The sequence below is a fragment of the Stegostoma tigrinum genome, chromosome 3 (genome assembly GCF_030684315.1).
Source record: "Stegostoma tigrinum isolate sSteTig4 chromosome 3, sSteTig4.hap1, whole genome shotgun sequence".
Classification (NCBI taxonomy): domain Eukaryota; kingdom Metazoa; phylum Chordata; class Chondrichthyes; order Orectolobiformes; family Stegostomatidae; genus Stegostoma; species Stegostoma tigrinum.
The window spans coordinates 17,006,396-17,026,202 of record NC_081356.1 but is presented as its reverse complement, the minus strand read 5'-3'; the positions used below and the strand labels follow the sequence as shown (position 1 = coordinate 17,026,202).

The window sequence follows — 19,807 nt, the reverse complement described above, 5'->3', positions numbered from 1 at the left end:
TAGAATTTCTGCTGTTAAAATTAGGAACTTCACTCCTGCCCTCCTGTAGCATGTCATTTGAGTAGAAGAAAACATTGTGTTGTTACAGAGATCTTTCTTGTCACCTTATTAATTTAGAAGTGTTTCAAGCTTGAATGTTATTCATTTGAAGCTGTCACACTCCATTACTTTCCAGCTTGCATGGCTATGTTTTGGACTGTATTCATGTTTTAAGCTGGCTGTTCCTATGAAAATTTTCATACTTGAGAGCTAGTTAGTTCTTAAAGTTTGGTATGTGGAAGTGCTATTTGGAGACTGATTAACATTCCAGATATAATACATCTTCAAGTTTTCAGTTTCCAGTTCTGAGGAATGGTCACCGGGTCTGAAACGTTAACTCTATTTTCTCCTTCACAGACACTGCCAGACCTGCTGACCTTTCCCAGCAACTTTGTTTTTGTTCAAGTTTTCACCTACTTTCTGTCTGGACAAATAAGCAGACTGACATCAAACTTGACAAGTTAACTTCTTTTGAGCTTACCTGTTCAGTTTAGTTTTGTTATTTTAAACATCAGTGTACACATATCACATGTAACAATCATAGAATCAGGTCTTTAACACGTTCATGTTATATTGCAGTAGTAATTATTCAAGGCAATTATATCATATTTCTAGTATGATTGAGTTCATGATTCACTAGAAAAAACTCTGGAACTTTGCACTCAATGATTTGATGTACAGCATACTGGTTTACTGAAAACTCTTTTACCAATTCTACTTTCGATCTCTACGTTTCGTGAATACTTCCAATAACAAAACCACTAAATTGCAATATCTCGAAAGACGAACAGAAATGGCATCAGTTTAACATGAAGTCAAGAATATCTGAATATACTCGATACATCTTAACCTCTCCAAATAATTCTGTTGCTGTGTTTATATAGACCATTTAAGGCTTATTTGCTTTAGTAAACAGTGACCAGAATAACATTTTCCCAGACCCTCAAGCCATGATGAATGACCCTCTCTCAATCTTTCAGCTCAAGACTTTTGTATTAGGCCTGTTTTAAGAAGCATTACTATTCAGCAAAGCTGTAAACTATTTTAACTTGTGCTGCAAACAACAGGATACTGGGTATATGAACCCATGTTTCCACAAACAATCCTCCCAAGAGTCTTCTCTCTGACTTGCTGTCATCTGGGATTTTTGAAGAATTACCTCAGATCTGTACAATTCTGGGTTTCATTGCTGCTTTGATAACTTCAACAATAATTCATTGTGAAATACTTAGATATAGGTAACAGAGCCATGCTATCGGCTTAGTCAGCATGTGCCTTACCCGTCTTACTTTTCGGTCGTGAGGGCTTTTGTATAGCTCTGAGTTACCTTATATTTCACAGGACTTAATCATTATGAGGCAGCTTTATGAATAACTATTTTGTAGTTCTTTCTACAAAATCACACAGTGGTTACAATACAGAAGGAGGCAATTGGGCCAATTGTGTTTATGCCAGCTCTCAACAAGAGCAACCTCCCTTAGTCGCACCTCCTTTATTTTTCCTGCTGATTTTTTTCTCTCTGCATGTATTTACATAATTGTCTTTTGGCGACTTTGATTGTATCTGCCTCCACCACACACCCAGTTACTAAATTCCAGTGTGCATATGTTTCGTCTATAAAGATGTTCTTTTTCTCCCAAGTTACTTTGTTTCTTTTGACAGTCACCTCAAATTAGTGTCCTTTTGATGGTAGAAGAAAGAAAAACCAAAGCATTGTCTCCCGCTCTAGTTTTCCAGATTCTTCATGGTTCTCAACACTTCCATCAAATGTTCTGTACTTTTTTCTTCTTCAAACGTTACTGCCAGAGCTACTGCAATTTTATTGTTCAGCTGGTGGAAAATTGGAGTTGTATGCTCAAAAGAACCTTCAATAGACACAGCCTTTTAAGTAACTTGCATACATTCATTTCTTTTTCTAATGGGGAAGCAATCTGTTTTGTTTCAGTATATCTTCTGTGTTACAGGCTGTTATAAATAAAGAGATTGTTAAGTGGCTTTCAAGAACAGCAAGAGGACATTTGGCTCCCCTCTCTGCTGCCTTTGGTGGAATCATCAGCCAGGAAGTTTTGAAGGCACTGACGGGCAAATTTTCTCCTCTTCACCAATGGGTAGGTTTGTGTTCAGGCAACTGACAGTATTATTTTCAGACAGTTTTAATGTATTTTAGTGCATTGCATGACAATGTCTTTCTTGTTTTTTTAGCTATATTTTGATGTGGTAGAGATTCTTCACCCTCTTGAAGATGTTAGTAGTGACCAGTTCCAACCAAGGTATGTGAAAAGGATGTGTTCTGCACTTGTGTGGGTTTTTCAAATTGGGAAATGTATCCGTATATATCTGATGGATGATTAAACTTCATGTGTTCCTGAATTAATGGAACTCTGGTAACAAGTTGCAGGACTGAATGCTGGAAGCTCAGAAATGATGAGAGAAGACTTGTGGCAATATTTGGCCATTTCATGTTGACTTCCATTTATTTTCAAAATTTCAGACTGCAAAAAGAGGCCTGAGCAAAGAGAACATCTTACGTTGTGATTAAAACTCCTTTTACCTCTTAAAACTGAAGTCGGAGACCAAGTTCTTGGGGGGTGGGGTGTGGTGTTGGGGGCTCAGGTAAAAATGCTTTCCACTTATGTTGCCATGTGTACATGGTGTTGGAGTTACTGCATTGTAATTAAATATAATTTATGTTTTTAATACAGAGGCGATCGATACGATGCCCTACGTGCATGTGTTGGAGAATCCATGTGTCAAAAACTCAACAATCTCAATGTCTTCATAGTAAGTGAATAATATGAATGTTGTCTTATGTCATCAGAACAAGAAAATTTGCAACTTCTGATCTTGTGTTTGACATGTGTTGGTTCCAAAAGTTGCCATCTGTTTCAGAGGAGTAATGACAGCTAATTTTGGTGATTTCAATTAATATCATGTAAATCACGCCATTGTTCACACATTATTGTACATTCTCGATGCAGTACTTTTCATGTAGGATACATTTCACAATCATGCAATGGATCAAAAGCTGTATCTGCCTGCTAACATGTGGCAGGCAAGAAAAAGAATCAGGAAATTGCATTATGGTGCTTACCCTATTTGCATGAGGTAAGCCAGCATGCTGGTGACAAAAGTTTCACCATGATAGCTAATAAAGTCTCTGTCTTCAGAATGCACTTAAAGTAAGTTTTGTTTTCAGATTTGTTTCAGGAATATACATAATATTGGCAAGGTTGCATTCATTGCCTCTTCCTAGTTGTGGACATTAGTATTCAACTGCACAGTGAGAGACCTTGAGCTTCATGAGTCTAGATAACACTTCTGACGTGGATTTAAGGACAGTTCTTCTTTATTCATTCACATAATATGGCTGTTGTTGGCTAGAAGAGCATTCATTATCCATCCCTAACCACCCTTCAGAAGGTGTAGTGAGCTGCCTTCTTGAATCACTGCAGCTATGTGTGCACCGGCAATGATGTTATGTAGGAAGTTCTAGGATTTTGAGCTGACAACACCAAAGAAATGGCTGTATAGTTTGAATGTGGAAAATCATGCAGGTATGTCCTGTGCACAAAAAGGACAGATTCAACTAGCTCAATTACTGTACCATCAATCTATTTCTGATCATCAGTAAAGCGATGGAAGGAGCCATCAATAGTCTATCGAGCAGCACCTGCTCAGCAATAACCTGCTCAGTGAAGCCTAGTTTGGGTTCACTCAGCTCCAGATCTCCATACAGCTTGGTTCAAACGGCGACTAAAGAGCTGGATTCCAGAGGTGAGGTGAGGGTGAAAGTTTTGATATCAAGGCTGCACTTGATCGAGGAGCCCTAGCAAAATTGGAATCAATGGGAATCAGGGGGAAACTCATTGCTGGATGGAGTCATACTTGATATGTAGGATGGCATTTGTGGTATTTGGAGGTCAGTCATCTCAGTCAGAACAACTCTGCAGAGTTCCTTGGAATAGCGTCCTAGGCCCAAACATCCTCACCAATGAACTTACCCTCTTTCATAAGGTCAGAATTAAGGATGTTTGCTGATGATTGCAATATATTCACTGCCATTCATGACTCTTCAGATGGTGAAGCAGACCGTGTTCAAGTTTCTTTCGTCTGGACAGTATCCAGGTTTGGACTGACAAATGGAAAGTAACATTTGCAGTACAGAAATGCCAGGCAATGACTATGTCCAATAACAGACAATCTAACCACCGTCCCTCAACATCTAGTAGTGTTACTATTCCTGAATTTCCCCCACCGTCAGCATCCTGTGGGGGCTATCATTGACCAGAAGCTCATCTGGACACACCATATCGTACAGAGGATACAAGAGCGAGTCAGAGGCCAGGAATACTGAGGTGAGTAACTCAGCTCCTGATTCCTTATAGCCTGTCCACCATCTACATGGCACAAGTCTGGAGAGTGATGGAATATTCCCCACTTGTCTGGATGGATACAGCTCCAACAACATTCAAGAAACTTCACTCCATCCAGAACAAAGCAGCCCACATGATTTGCATCACATCCACAAGCATCCGCTTCTTCCACTACCAATGTTCACTGGCCCTCTGAGTGCTATCTATAAGAGGCACTGCAGAAATTCACCAAAGATTCTTACTCAGCACCTTCCAGACTGATACCACATTCACCTACAATGCAAGAGCAGCAGATACGTGGGAACACCTGCAAGTTCCCCTCCAAGATACACTCTATTCTGACTTGGAAATGTATCACCATTCCTTCACTGTTGCTGGGTCAAAATCCTGGAATTCACTCTCTAAGGGCATTGTGAGTCAATCTACAGCAAGTGGACCACAGTGGCTCAGGAAGGCTGCTCCCCACCAAGTTCTCAAGGGCAACAATGGAAGAGCATTAAATGTCCCAGCCAGCGAGACCCATGCCCCGTGAATGAATTAAAAAAAAAGTAAATACAATTGTTTATAGCTTCTTTTAATCATAGTCCATTTCTTTAATTTTATTCTTTTGTGTTGTGGTTAATATTTTTGTATGTATTCAGTCACGTTGTTAGTATTAGAGTTAGTTAGGTGCCCAGTGGAGTGTTCATTGCCTATTTAAACATCACAGAAGAAGCCACAAATGGCTGAATTTGACCTCTTGTCACTGTAATAAAAACAAAGGATTGTGTGGTTAGGGTTAATGAGGGATTGGTCTTCTACACATCACACCGTCTATGAAGGCACATTACATTTGAAGTGCATGCTAATTGAATCTATAGGCTAATATCTTTCATACTTTTATATCACTTTTGCATGCCTGAAATATGGACAGGGTTCTGAAAAAACTTCATTGATTCAAAAGTGCCTGTGCTCTGAATTGAATTTTGTACTCTGTAAGATGTGTCCTTGAAATCTGTGTTTTTTTTAAACCTTTAAGTGTACCAGAGTCTTAGTGGGTAAAAGTAAAAATAACTTTCCTTTCAGGTTGGATGTGGCGCAATTGGTTGCGAAATGCTGAAGAACCTTGCTCTGCTTGGTGTTAGCACAGGCCAGAAGAGAGGAATGGTATGTATCTATCCCCTGATTGAGTGATCAAGTAAACACATCCATTGCTACACTTTTATAATTGTAAGCCAGTCACTGCCGCAATGGTGAGGTAATTAGCACAATGCTGGAAGCTGTAATGTGCAGTGTACCATTTTTACAGGCAGTGACATTTTTGGGTTGTGTACATGAGTATTGTGAATGCTAGATGAAGCATTGATTCAAATTACTCTTTTGTGATAAACCAATTTTCAACTGTATTAATCAGTGTACACCATATTAACTGATGAAATTGATCAATGAATTTTTAAATTCCATTTGTTTAAAACTGCAATTCAAAATTCACTATCTGTTCATGGAAAATTTTACATGTAATATGCAAATCAAGTTCCGCAGAGATCTAAGTTAAAAATTGGCTTTGCAAAAATAGTCTAATTTTGAGCACGGAGATAACAAAGTGTGGAGCTGGATGAACACAGCAGGCCAAGCAGCATCTTGGGAGCACAAAAGCTGACATTTCGGGTGAGTCTAGGCCCGAAACATCAGCTTTGTGCTCCTAAGATGCTGCTTGGCATGCTGTGTTCATCCAGCTCCACACTTTGTTATCTCGGATTTTCCAGCATCTGCAGTTCCCGTTATCCCTAATTTTGAGTGCAGTTTTTTTTCCCCGAGACCATTTATTACACTCCTACAAACGATCTTCCATTGACGTGCAGGAGGTCTCTCCCGTCTGACTTTTTTTATTTCAAAAAACAAAACCTTCAGAAAATAACCGACTCAACCTCTGTGCCACAAGAGGGCCTGTCACGTTTTTAACTTTGGATTATGAGACTTTCTTTAAATTAGTCCACTCGTTTTAAATTTAAATTATCCATGATTTTCACTTCCTACCATTAGTGTCATTCTTACATCCTTTGGAGTTTTGATAAGGTTGTGAGTAATCTTGTGAATAATCTTGTGAATGAACATGTTGTAGAGAATTGAGGACTGTTTACATTTCATTTAGATGATCCTGAAAGCTGTACCACCCAATTTAGACCTGACTACATTTGAAAGCAATTTTCAATACTTCTTGTTTATCGCCAGACATTGCTATTAACTGCTACTGATACTTTTGGTGTTAACTAGATTTATCCGCCTCATCTTGACACTGCCATCTATTGTTTAAAAAAAGGGGAGAGAACAAATCTAACTTGATCAAATGCATATACAGTGTTAACCTTGTATCTAACCTTTGTTGTGATTCCTTTGCAGATAACTATCACAGATCCTGACTTAATAGAAAAATCCAATTTAAATAGACAATTTCTCTTCAGACCCCGACACATACAGGTAGTATAATGAACAAACCAGAACTAGTCGATGTATCTTTGCCAGGAAAGGAAGATGTTCCTTAAAAGTTAAAATATTGCACAACCTTGCATAAAATGCTTTAGTAATTGTACAGTCCACATATATTGTATACAGACGTGCCATACTTACATTTGTTGCCTATCCCCGATTGTGTAGAGGGCATCTAAGAGTCAATCATATTCCTGTGGGATTAGAGTCATATTTCCTTCTTAAAAAGATATTAGTGAACCAGATTTTACTTTTAAACAAATGACAGTTGTTACATCTCACCGTTAGACCAACTGTTTATTGCTGGCTGGACAATTGGTTTGCGATGCAGATTGATGCCCACAACACTGGTTCAGTTCTCTTACTGGCTAAAGTTACCATGAAGGTCCCACCTTCTTGACCTCCCCCCTTGTTTGAGGCATGGTGACTTCCAGTTAAACCATTGGATTTAAATTTCATTGCCTGCCAGTAGTAGCATTAGTACTGTTGTCCTCAGGATGAGATTCTGGATTACGAGTCCAGTGATGACAATGATATGCCACTGCCTCCGATGTGTTCATGTATACGTTATTGTCAAGAGTTCAATGGCCCTCAACATTCAGAATGCATTACCTCATGTCTTTTAATGCTCCTGGAGCTCGAGACTGTTAACCTGTATCTCCTGCTATTTATCACCAGCCAATCTCATGAAATTCACACCAGTTGCTCACCTCCGAGGAGGGTAAGCCAGCAAAACACCAGATAGTTTCTAAGGTACTGGAGTGACCAGAGTCTGGCCTCATAGGGAGTCTAGGCTTGAGACTTAGCCTGAAACATACCAGTAGAGTGCAGGCAGCAACAGTTAAATTAGTCCAATTTAACAAAAACGGTGCAGGGAGTTGGCACAGGGCATTAATTTCCACCATTCTAGCAATTTGCATTCACTTTCCCTACTCAATGACTGTTGAGAACAGCAGCTTGTGCATGTATCTTTTTGCCATTTCTGTAGCTGGTGTTATTCAGTGTGTTTTGATAAGGTGTCCCTTTCTTGTTGCTGTAATTTCCAGCAAATGAGGAACCCAGGCCTTTGGCACTTTAGGACTTTAGTTCCACTGCAGTTATGTTTGATCTCCAGGAACTGTAGCTTTATGGTGATCAGTTTTATTCTATTCTTTGATGAAATGTGAGTGCCTTTTGCAAGGCCACCATCTATTTCCCTTGAACAAAGTGGTTTGTTAGACCTTTTCAGACGGCAGATAATAGTCGGCCTCATTACTGTGGAGTTCAAACAAAGTGAGGACCGTAGATTTCTTTCAGTAAAAGGCATTGGTGAGGCAGATGGATGTTTACAACGGTTTCATGATCACCATTATTGAGACTAGCCATATATTCTAGATTTATTAATTGAATTTAAATTCCATGGTGGGGTTTTAACCCATCTTGGGTTGCAGAGTTTGGCTTTAGCCTCTGGATTATTAATCCAGTAGCATTATCCCTATGCTGCAATTTCCCCAACTTCTGACCGTTTACCAATATATTCAGTGTATTCCTTAAAGGTTAATCTGAGTCCTCTGTTTTCTCATCAGAAACCAAAGAGCTACACAGCTGCAGCAGCCACCTTGGCAATAAATCCCCAGATAAAAATAGATTCTCACCTAAACAAAGTATGTCCATCAACAGAGAACATTTATTGCGATCATTTTTATAGCCAAATGGATGTTGTCATCACTGCACTGGATAACGTGGAAGCAAGGAGATATGTTGACAGGTAACCAGTTTATAAATGCGAAGGTGACTGTAGACAGGGTGTAAAGGATTACACTGTGCCTAGCATGGTAGTTAGCACTGTTACCTCACAGCTCCAGAGATACGGGTTTGATTCTAGTCTTGGATGGCTGTGTGGAGTTTGCACAGCAATCTCCCTGTGTCTTCCTGGTTTTCCTTCCACAGTCCAGTGTTGTGCAGGTTGGGTGGGTTAGCTATGGTTAAAAACTCCATATGAGGTTACTTTGTTTGGGTGGGGTGTGGGACGTGGGCCTGTTTGTGAGGCTGTTTGGAGGTCAGTGCAATCTGGCTTGTAGTAAATGAAAACGTAGTAAAACATTGGCTTGTGATAAATGAAAATGTTGCATTGTATCTGTTATCTTTGAATTCAGAGAGGTAGTGGTTTGGAAGTCTTTTAGAATTATATCCACAATTTTTCATACTTCCTTCTCTTTAGAAGTGGGGACCTATGCTGAACATAATTATTTTGATTCTGGTGCCAGTTGAGGGCAACCCCAAACAAATAAATTTCAACTATGCACTGGTTTCATTTTGTCCAGGCAAATTCACAGTCATTCTGTGAGCATTCTGCTCAGGTACTGGTTAAGTCTTAATGTCAGCAAACAGCTGACTGTCTTATCGATGTTATGCTGTCAGGGTGAACCGTGAAACTAAATTGCAGAGTGTGAGATGCCTAAATGGGGAAAAGCAATCTCAATTTGTACAAGTGTGTTTCATTGACTGATAGATCGATGAAACTTAGGAAAGAGTCAGAATGATACCAAGTTTTGTGCAGAGCAGTTACATTCAAAAAGATTTTGATCATTTACAAAATTAAGCTTTTAATTGCTAAGTGCTGGAGATAATTCAGGTGATAGGCCTGTGGAATTTGACACACAAGGAAAGGTTGAGAAGATCAATCTCTTTTTCAGTTGGGTAAAATATAATCCTTACATAAGCTCTGCTTATGTTTGTACAAATTGCTAGTGAGAATTGAGCACTATTTCTATTGATTTTTATTCTTCTCTAAAATCACATTTGTTATAGGCAGTTTAAATAAGTATATTAACTAAAGTTGCATAGTCTGTCATCTTGATGCTTTGCTATCCACCAAAAAAATCCATTTATGGTGCTAACCTTTATTGAGTGCATTCCCAATGATATAAAAGCTCATTGTTATGTCCACCTTTTCTCATTGTTATGCCCACCTTTTATCTTTGTTTCAGTTCTTAGGCAAGGTTTTGACTGTAGAAGTTGTCTTCTAGTATACAAGCTTAGTTGTTTGGAACACCAGTGCCTGAATGTACTTGATTTCTAGCATTGGGTCAATGCAATAGGGTAAAAGTGAAATGTTACAAAGCGATTCCAAGGAAAGGAAAGAAGTGAACTCATGCAGAGCCACATGGGAACAGACACAGAAGAAACGATAATAAAACTCATCGGGGGTAAAGCCAAATTCAAAAACAGGATAGGACTAAGGCACTGTCCGAACACTGCACTTCAGGAGGAATGTAAAGACATTAGAGACAGTGCAGAAAAAGACTTGCAAGAATAGTTCCAAGAATGAAGAATTGCATTTACATTGATTGAAAAAGCTGGTACTATTCTCATTGGAGAAGAGCTGATTGACAAGAGATATGATTAAGAGGGGACTGGACAAAATAGATGAGACACACTTATTGGTAGAGGATGGAGAGCCAGAAAGTGCACATTTACAGTAATTGGCAAAATAACCAATTGATTTTTTTTCTATTCAGTGAGTGGTTTGGATGTGGAATGCATTGCCTGAGAATGTGGTGGAAGTAAATTCAGTCATTGTCTGAAAAGGAACAAAAGTGCAGCACAGTATTGGAAAGGTGGAGAAGAGCCACTAGGTGAATTGGTGTCGCAGAGAGTCATCATGAATACAGTGATCCAGATGACTTTCTTTTGTGCTGTAACCAACTGCTTTCTGTAGGGTTAGAGTTGAAAAATCAGGCAAAATATCCAGAAACTAAATAAAGAATTTAACAAAAGAAACAACTTAAAAGTTGAATTAAAGCAAAATACTGCATATGCTGGAAATCTGAAAGAAAAGCAGCAGATCTGACCGCTTCTGTGGAGTGAGAAACAGACCTCCCACTGGAGTCCATTATCGACACTGTTCAGAAGAACAACTATCTCAGACTCAAGGTTTCTCTCTCCTCAGATGCTGCCGGAACTGCTGTTTCTCCAGCATTTCAGACTTTTAATTAAAAGTCAAGATCAGAAACTCCTTTGACCATTGTCATCTTACAGCATTGCCTGTTCTAATTAATCTTAAGATTTTGTTGTTGCATGTGTAAATTAAGCAAGGAATTAGGTTGTAGCTGTGATTTGCAAAGTTTAACAGAAGTCTCCTAATCAGAAGTAGCTGCCAAAATATAATAACTGACAATAAACCTGACGAAGAGGCTATGCTTCAAAAGTTTGAGCTTTCAAATAAACCTGTTGGACTATAACCAGGTGTCGTGTGATTTTTGACCTTGCCTAACCCAGTCCAACACCAGCATTTCCACATCATGACAACAAGCTAGACATTCAGTGTTGAATGTAGGGGGAGAAATGTAAAATTGCGCTGTGAGAAACAAAGAATTGGCATGGGTAGAGTTTCTGTATTGATACAATGGAATGATCTGGGCTCTAATTTGTAGCCAAATTGGGGCCTGTTTAAGAATTAATTTAAATATTGAGTTTTCAGTTGCGACATGTTATGAAATTGGCAAGTGCGCAACCTGCTGTGAACCTCCGCAATTGGGCAACACTTTAAATAAATTTGCTCAAAAGATATTCTTTAATATGAATGAATGGTAACCAGGTGTTACCTGGTGCAGCTTAAAATGGATTTATATCAAAAAGGGAAGCACTTCTAATCAGTGCTAATGCAGGACTGGTGTATATTTCCACATTTAAAAGCTGAAAATTACTCTTAAAATACCATGTAAATATACAGTACCCCGATACTAGACAATCTACTAGTTGTAACGAGTTTCTTAATTTTTACTACATTCTGAATGGCCTCCAAATGGGTTTTCAATTAGGGAAACTCCCAAAGATGAGTTAGCTATCCTAGGAGCAAGGCCAGATATGTGGGCAGGATTAGCTTCTGGCTCAATTCTTTTTTTTAAATTGCATAGGCGGATCCGGAAACTTGTGTGGAACAAAGCATAATTTTTACCTTATCTACAATTCTGGGATTTTTTAAAAATATGGGTTACACTATCTCTGGCCAAGAGCTCTACCCCTATAATTTTATCCAATGCAAAGACATTCCAAAGTGCTTTGCACCATTTGATTTGCAATCACAGTAGGCAAGATAATAATTATCAATCTTTGTTAATCAATTTGTTATTGCTTTCATGTTAAGTAGTATTTTTGTTTAAGTAAGATAAATTAATGTAAATTCCACAAGGTGCACATTTTATCTACCTCGTGAATTATTCGTAGCTTCTTTCTGTGAAAGGTGCTAACTTTTTTGTAGCAATTGTGCTTTGTTAACATTTGATTCTGTTTCACTGTCTTTTCACTTAGTCGATGTGTATCAAATCAGTGTCCACTTCTAGATTCAGGAACCATGGGAACGAAAGGACATACTGAGGTCGTTATGCCAAATCTGACAGAGAGCTACAATAGCCATGTAAGTACATTACTTCCGAACAGTGCAAGAACTCTGTTTTGCTTCTAACTCACAGTCAGATTGGGAACATTGAAGAGACAGTTCTTAAGACAAAGGCAAGTAGGAAGAGATGCAAATGTTTAGTAATAATCATATCACAGAATTTTAATTAATTTCCTAAACGTACAGGAGACAGATCTGTTTGATTTTAGACATGCACTTCTCCTGTCCATCAAAGAAAAAGATTTACTCACTGGCATTTTTGTTAATTGAGCCACAGCAGTTCACGTCTTCTTCCCTTTCTTTACAGCATGTTTTATTTAATTTGCCCTCTTTTGTCTTTAAAAGGAAACATTTTTGAACAGACCTGCCTCCCTTATCTAAGTAGCTATTATTAATATTTGAACACATATAACGAATGTTGGCTCCTCAGTTGTTTGGGCATTACATTAAAAGCTGATTTGTGCTTTCACATATGCTGACATTCCTGCTGGGCTCTTGCCAATCTTAGTGCTGTCAGCTACTTATTGTAACGTCAACAAAAGCGCTGTTTCCTGCAGGGTGAATCACCTGAAAGTTTCCTGATTCCTTCTAGCTTGACATAGCTGCTTAAAACCCCACTTTCGGCTAACTCATTTACATACTTTTTTTTGTACTGGTTTTAATTGTATTTCCAAGCGTTTAAGCTGACATAAATTGCAACCTGTATGCAATTTGCAGCTTCAGTTACAGAAAAGGTTACTTGCATATAAACGAAGTATTCTATTTTTCATTTTGTGGCCCAGTAAAGTGACCAGTTATGTTATTGCATTGTATCGTACTCCACCTGTGTATTTGGTCACCACCCAGTGACTGGCACCAAGCTGGTTAAGTTTGGGCTGCCATATCTTTCTCGTCAAAAAGTCCATTAATATCTAGTGTGATGTTTGGATAGTGGAACCTTGAACAGAAAATCCAGAAGGCAGGGAAAGCTAACATTGACCTGGTACTAGAGAAAACCTAGAGCTCATGGAAACTGACTCTGGGCTACAGCAGACCTAGTGATCATAGAATCATTATTGAAACTAGTCATTTCTGAAGCTTTGGTATATGTAGAATCATCCCTTTTTGTGAGCAATCCGATATACTAATCGGGGTAGGAGCAGATAAGAGAATAAGAAAAAATTGATAAGAAAAAAGGAGTTTTGTTTGGGAATGGTGTCAGCAATGTGACTATATTACAAGAGCGATAGTAGGAACTGCCAATGCTGGAGTCTGAGATATCACGGTCTAGAGCTGGATGAACACAGCAGGCCAGACAGCATCAGAGATGCAGGAAAGCTGACGTTTTGGGTCTGGACCCTTCTTTAGAGGGGCCTTCTGGAGAAGGGTCCAGACCTGAAACGTCAGCTTTCCTGCTCCTCTGATGCTGCCTGGGCTGCTATGTTCAACCAGTTCTACATCTTGTTATTATTACAAGAGTGCCTAGATTTCAAAAATAGCTTATTAGTTGCAAAGCTTTTTCATGAAACTTATTATACAAATGCAGTTTTAGATTCGTGCATTGGTTGCACAACTGAACCAAATCTCAATTGCCATATAATGTGTTGCTGGAATTTACTTTGCCGTTTATTTATTGCTTTATATCCTAAATTAGAGTACAACTTTTGAAAATAAGAGTATTAAATGTTTTGATCATTATCATTTTGCCTGAATGAATTGTTGCTCCACTTAAATGCATCTCAAGTTAGAAAATCTTACAAAAAAAATGGGATTATTAGGAAAGGGTGATTTGTTAGTTGTTTAAATGACCAACTGAGCCAGAATATAATATTATTAAAATAAAGTTGGTTTATTGTTGGAAAAAATTGTAGATTAGGCATGGAAATGAAATTTGAGTAGATTGCTGCTGTTGAAGGTTGGCATAGATGCAGTAGGATAATTGAATTTCCACTTATGCTTTTGATTTTGATGTTATTGAAGTATACATCCAGCACATTGAGAAAGTGAAAATTAGTGCTCTACAAGTTGGAAGTAGTTGCTGTGTGATATCAATAATTAAAGTTTTAAACATTTCACCATTTTGTGATTCACTGTTGGTTTTGTACAGCGAGATCCTCCTGAAGAAGAAATCCCATTTTGCACATTAAAATCATTTCCAGCATTAATTGAACATACAATACAGTGGTCAAGAGATAAGGTAAGAAGCAGATGTAATATTTTTAAATCAGCTTCTTTAGAGAACATGTCAATTTAAGTACTATCCTCTTATGATGGAAGTGTCTTATTCCGTTTCTCATTTCAGTTTGAAAGTTCCTTTTCTTACAAACCTTCAATGTACAACAAATTCTGGGAAAACCATAAATCAACAGACAATGTTCTACAGGTGAGTGTAATTGTTTTGAAGTGCACACTTGAGGATCAGACTTGCAAGAGTGTAATTTCACAGTATTTGTTAAGAGGCGCTACAGCTTCACTGTTTAAAACAGGGTATACCTTGTCAACGTATGTCTTGATTTTCAAAAGCCTTGAAGTGCCTGTGTTAACAGCATTACAACTGAAGAAGACCTGGCAGTTAAGCCCAAATTCTCTTTATTCCCCCAAAGCTGATGACCATGTTTGTGGACTTCACAATAGTATAGGATATGTAGCTGAACATATGTCTGGAATGGTGCAGAAGGGAGGGCTTTAGATTCCTGGTATATTGAGACTGATTGAGAGCAGGTTGGAATGATATGACCTTGTTAGTATGCACTTCAGTAATGGAACACTGTATTGGTAGGGACGTGCCAAGCATACAATTGAGGAAAGAGTTGGGGCCAATTAAGAGACTTGGAGCTGATTTGTATATAAAGCATGTTTGTTGTATATAAGGCATGACTTGTTTCTTAGTGAGTACTTGCATTTATCTTATCAAAAGTCAGGAATGAAGCAGAAACAATATCTGAATTGGCTTCTTGGTTGTAACTCTTTCAATTGTGAATCTATTTGAGCATTTCTATTAAAGAAGGTGGGCTAAAGATATGAGCTTCATTCTCTCTATCTTCATCCTTGGTTAAATTTTCAAATATTGTATCCAATAATTGAATTTCCGAATTGTCTCCCTGTGTCCTTGGCTCCTGTTTTTCATAAACAAATCTTGTGGGTCCTGACATTTAGACACAACACGGTAAGGAAACAATCCAAAATGTTTCTTCAGCAACATTTCCATTTCTTTTACCTTCACTGGTTGTTCCACCACCTTCAGTGGAGCCAGTATTCTTGAACCTCTTGGGTCAATTCTGAAATTAAAATCAGTTCCTTTTTTTTTTGAATTTGTTTCTCTACCATTGCTACAATTTCTGTATTAACTATATTCATTGTTGTATTCATTTTTAAATCCAACTCTGTACAATGAAGCTGGTTTGTAACCTCCACGTAGACCTCCAATTAATATCTTCTTCTTCATTTACCTCTGACAGACCAATCATGTCATCAACCAGTATCAGTGACTGCTTGCTCCAACATGTCCAATCCGTTTCACCTTTTACTGAGAGCCCTTCTGGCTCCCTCCCCGAGTGATGATAGGATTTCTGTTGTACTCGCCTACCATCTTGTCAGACTCCATATTCAACAGATCTCTCTCTGCCATTTTTGACATCTCTAGTGTGATGCAACATATCCTCCCCTTTTCAGCATGTGTGCAGGCTACACCCTTCTCGATGCCCTACCAAAATGAATCACTATACACTTTACTATTTTGAAATTAATTTGCCAATTACATACCCTAATGCTGTATTGAACTATTAACTTGACTCTATAGTGTGGCTTGTGACTCAGAGACAAGAGTGTTAACAACTAAACCATGTATACTCTCAGTTCCAAATTGTCCTCATCATTGCCCAAATATAATGATTAATATTCAACCTATTAGAATTTGACTTCAGTATTAATTGCTGTAACTTGGTGCTAAAATTCAGGTTTAAAAATCTCCTTATACAATATGTGGAGGCAGCCCACCAATACCATCGACATGAGATTAACTTAATCTCCATAACTGTCAACTCTGTAAATTCGCTCCTCTCTTATAGTGCCACTACTAGTTTACAACCACACAACTCAGCCATTCTGAGCTGACAAAAACCCTATGGTGCCCAACCTCCTGAATTATTACTTATGATGCAATGTTGCACAAAAAACTGGTTAAGTTTAGTAGCGCATGAATCAATGTGGGGAAATTGATAAAATGTGTGCTTTGGTTTAACACTGAGATTTTCTGTTAGCAATGTTTGTTTGAAAACCTTTGAATTTAATATGAGAGCACTTTTTTTTAACCATTGTGTTTTGTAGCGAATGCAAAACGGAGAAAGTTTAGAAGGATCATTTCAAGCAATTAAATTACTTAATAGGTGGCCTACAGACTGGCAGGAGTGTGTGGCACTGGCACGAGTAAAATTTGAAAAATATTTCCATCACAAGGTAAGACACAATAATAATTCAGTCAGTGCAGCAGTAATGTAGATTAATGTTTTTAAACTCTGACTTAGCTTTAATGGTAATGACAGTAAAAATATTACCCTGCCCAATTAAAATTTTTTGCCTAAAGCCAATGATTGTGATATCTTTATTTCAGTACAAATACTGTGTGTGATTAATGGGCTGGTTGGTATACTATGAGTAAAATTATTGTTCTTACACTTCTTCCGACCACAGCAGTGTTATTAGTTTCTGACATGATGAGTATAACGCAAAGTCTAACATGCATTGCTGCCATCCTGCCCTGTTGACATCATGCCAGCTTAACCTCCTCCACTGACTTGCTGCCCCCACCCAAAGTCCCAGTTTCATCCAGGGCATCCCCTGCTGCACGCTCCGTGCTCTCCCTGCCCTTGTACCCCATTGTCTCCTGACTGCCTGTCTGTTCTCCTCCCTTCCCCCGCCCATACCCAACCCATTGTCTTGCTCCACCTTACTCTCTCCCCACTGTCTGTCTCTATCTTCTTCATCTACTCCATTCTCACTCTGTCACCCCAGCAATCTCCGTCTGCTGTCATGCTTCCATCGTGTCTCTCTTGCCCGCTTCCTCCATCTCCCTGTTGTCTCACTCTACCTCCATCATCTTCCCACTGTCTCTCACTACCTATCCTGTCCACATTGTCTCCAAACACAGTCTCTCCTTACTGTACCCATATTGTCTCCCCACTGTCTCTCTTCACCTATATTGTCTCTCCTCTGTCTCTCTCTCCACCCTGTTTCCTTTCTCTCCCTTCTGTGTCTCTCTGACCTGGTTCTCTGCCTTCTGTTTCTCCCCATCCCATTCTCTTCTTACTGCGTCTGTTACCACCACCACCACCCCACCCCCCCACCGGCAGCCCCATGCCCCTAGCTCCCATTCTCTTGTTTACTGGCAAGGGATCTTTAACTGACTAATGTTCATTCTCTGAATGCACAAAAGAAACATTTGAGATTGCTGCTGCTGCTTTGTAGATCGAGGTCTACAGTGACCCATTCTTTATCTTCTTCCAGGCAGTACAACTTCTGCACTCATTTCCACTGGATACTAAACTGAAGGATGGAAGTAAGTATTGTGGTAAAGTTTGTTCATTTGATTGCTTTTTTAGTGCCAACTCTTTCAGTGGCTAATGGGGCTACATTTATGGAATTGATAATCTAAAGCAGGGATTTTATGTTAATTTGAATTAGATTAGCAAATTATCTGATCACTAGATTATGCCACAATTATGCCATAAATGGGAAAAGCTCAGGATTCCTATTCTTGATTCCTGTCTAATGATTTTCACAGCAAAGGAGTGGACATTGGGGGAGGGCAGGAATGGGCCCAGTGTTGCATTCTCTGCAACTGACTGTTTGCTGTTCTCAGGAGCATTGACCCAGATCCTAACTCTTCATGAGAGTTAGAATGTTAAATGGTTTGTGGCACACAGGGACCCGTTTGAATAGGGTAAGCAACAAAGTGTCTTCTTGATGAACTGGATTGAAGAATGGAAGAGTCAACAGCGCAAGGATTGAAAAGCGAGTATCCATTAGAATGGGTGAATTCAACTTCAAGTTGAAGTAAAGGGAAAGAATATTGGAGTAAGAGAGAAAAGAAAATCAATTTTTTTTTCTTTGGAATATTTTCAATTTCATCATTTGTAACATCTCCAGCATCAATTGATACCCAAAGGAGTGAGTTTCAACAGTTGAAAATTTACTGCTTGATGTGAAGAGTTGATTGGCTGTAATTAACATTAATATTATTTCAAGTTTGTAATGATGAGGCTAACATTCTGTGGTAAATTCAGTCCATATCTACCCCACATATACGATGTTTTCATGATGTTTACTGCATGTCAGTTATAAAGCAGAAATGGTGATGTCATTTTCACAAAACTACCAACAAATCTGTAAAATTCAAACGGGGTGGTGGTATTTAACAGCACACCTCTTCATCTGAAGTTACTGTGTAATTTGCTCACAAGTGCCAAAGATTCCCCCCTCATTTTTGGCAGAAAAATCTAGCCAGTTTCTACCTAGCTCAGGCTTGTCTGGTTCCCTTCCGGTTCAAATAGTTCACTTTTACTCTGGGTATTGAACACACCAGCAAAACCATCATTCAGCTGGAGGTTGCACAGCTTTAAGAATGCAGAATACAAGCCTATAATGTACCATCGTCGTTGACTTCCCTTGATAGGATTCTACATTCACACTTTTAATGAAGTCTCGCTAACAAGATTGAAATTTCTTGCACAGACCATATTTCCCTTGAGAAGGTTTTAGATTGACTTGAACCACTGCAGTCAGTGTAGTGAAGACATTCCTACAATCCTGTGAAAAGGGAACTTTCAGGATTCTTGCCTAGCAATGACAAAGAAAAGGCAAAGTCAGAGCGGTGAGAGATTTGGAGAAGAACATGGAGTTGTGTTCTACTACAGTTGCTACCCTTGGTTTAACGTTTTGGCAGAGATCTGTAGCTTGAGTTGTAGGTAAGGTTGTTGACTTGCTCGCCGAGCTGGCTAGTTCTTGTTCAGGCACCACGCTAGATGACATCGTCAGTGGAGCTGTATTGTGAGCATCAACTAGCAGCTAAACAGCATGATGAGCTCTCCTTTATATTGGTACGCTCAAGCAATGAAGGCCATCCGTTTAACTGGGGAAATGTAACCACAGTAGTCCAAGCCAAACATAGACAAGCACAGGAATTCCTGGAGGCTTGGTTCTCTACCTGTAATGCAATCAGCAAACATATAGAATTAGACCCCATACATAAACCCATACAGATCAAAACCTGATATGACACTACTCACCATAATCGACCAGACAATATAATAAATTCCAGCTTGGTGTGTAAGTCAACAACCTGCTACCCTTTGTCTTAGAATGAAGGACAGTACACCACTGGAAGAGGCTGCACTGACACAATGTTCCTTTCTAAACTAAAAACCTTTGCCTCTGTGATTTGTATCCCTTTATTCCCTGCCTATTCATGTATCTATTAAGATGCCTCTTAAATGTTGCTATTGCATGTGCCTCCACCACCTCTTCTGGTAGCATGTTTCAGGCACTTAACCACCTTCTGTGCTTAAAAAAAGCT

At 38.9% G+C, this 19,807-nt stretch overlaps 1 protein-coding gene across 1 annotated transcript in view; it reads left to right on the top strand.

Moving 5' to 3' along the window:
* Nucleotides 1-19,807, top strand: part of uba6 (ubiquitin like modifier activating enzyme 6) — a 101,669-nt gene that overhangs the window by 64,607 nt on the left and 17,255 nt on the right. The window contains exons 14-24 of the mRNA XM_059643544.1: nucleotides 2,004-2,147; nucleotides 2,242-2,309; nucleotides 2,742-2,820; nucleotides 5,478-5,558; nucleotides 6,792-6,869; nucleotides 8,444-8,625; nucleotides 12,171-12,276; nucleotides 14,345-14,434; nucleotides 14,540-14,620; nucleotides 16,564-16,692; nucleotides 17,740-17,791. Of these exons, the coding sequence (XP_059499527.1) occupies nucleotides 2,004-2,147; nucleotides 2,242-2,309; nucleotides 2,742-2,820; nucleotides 5,478-5,558; nucleotides 6,792-6,869; nucleotides 8,444-8,625; nucleotides 12,171-12,276; nucleotides 14,345-14,434; nucleotides 14,540-14,620; nucleotides 16,564-16,692; nucleotides 17,740-17,791 (1,090 nt within the window). The remainder of the gene's footprint in view (nucleotides 1-2,003; nucleotides 2,148-2,241; nucleotides 2,310-2,741; nucleotides 2,821-5,477; nucleotides 5,559-6,791; nucleotides 6,870-8,443; nucleotides 8,626-12,170; nucleotides 12,277-14,344; nucleotides 14,435-14,539; nucleotides 14,621-16,563; nucleotides 16,693-17,739; nucleotides 17,792-19,807) is intronic.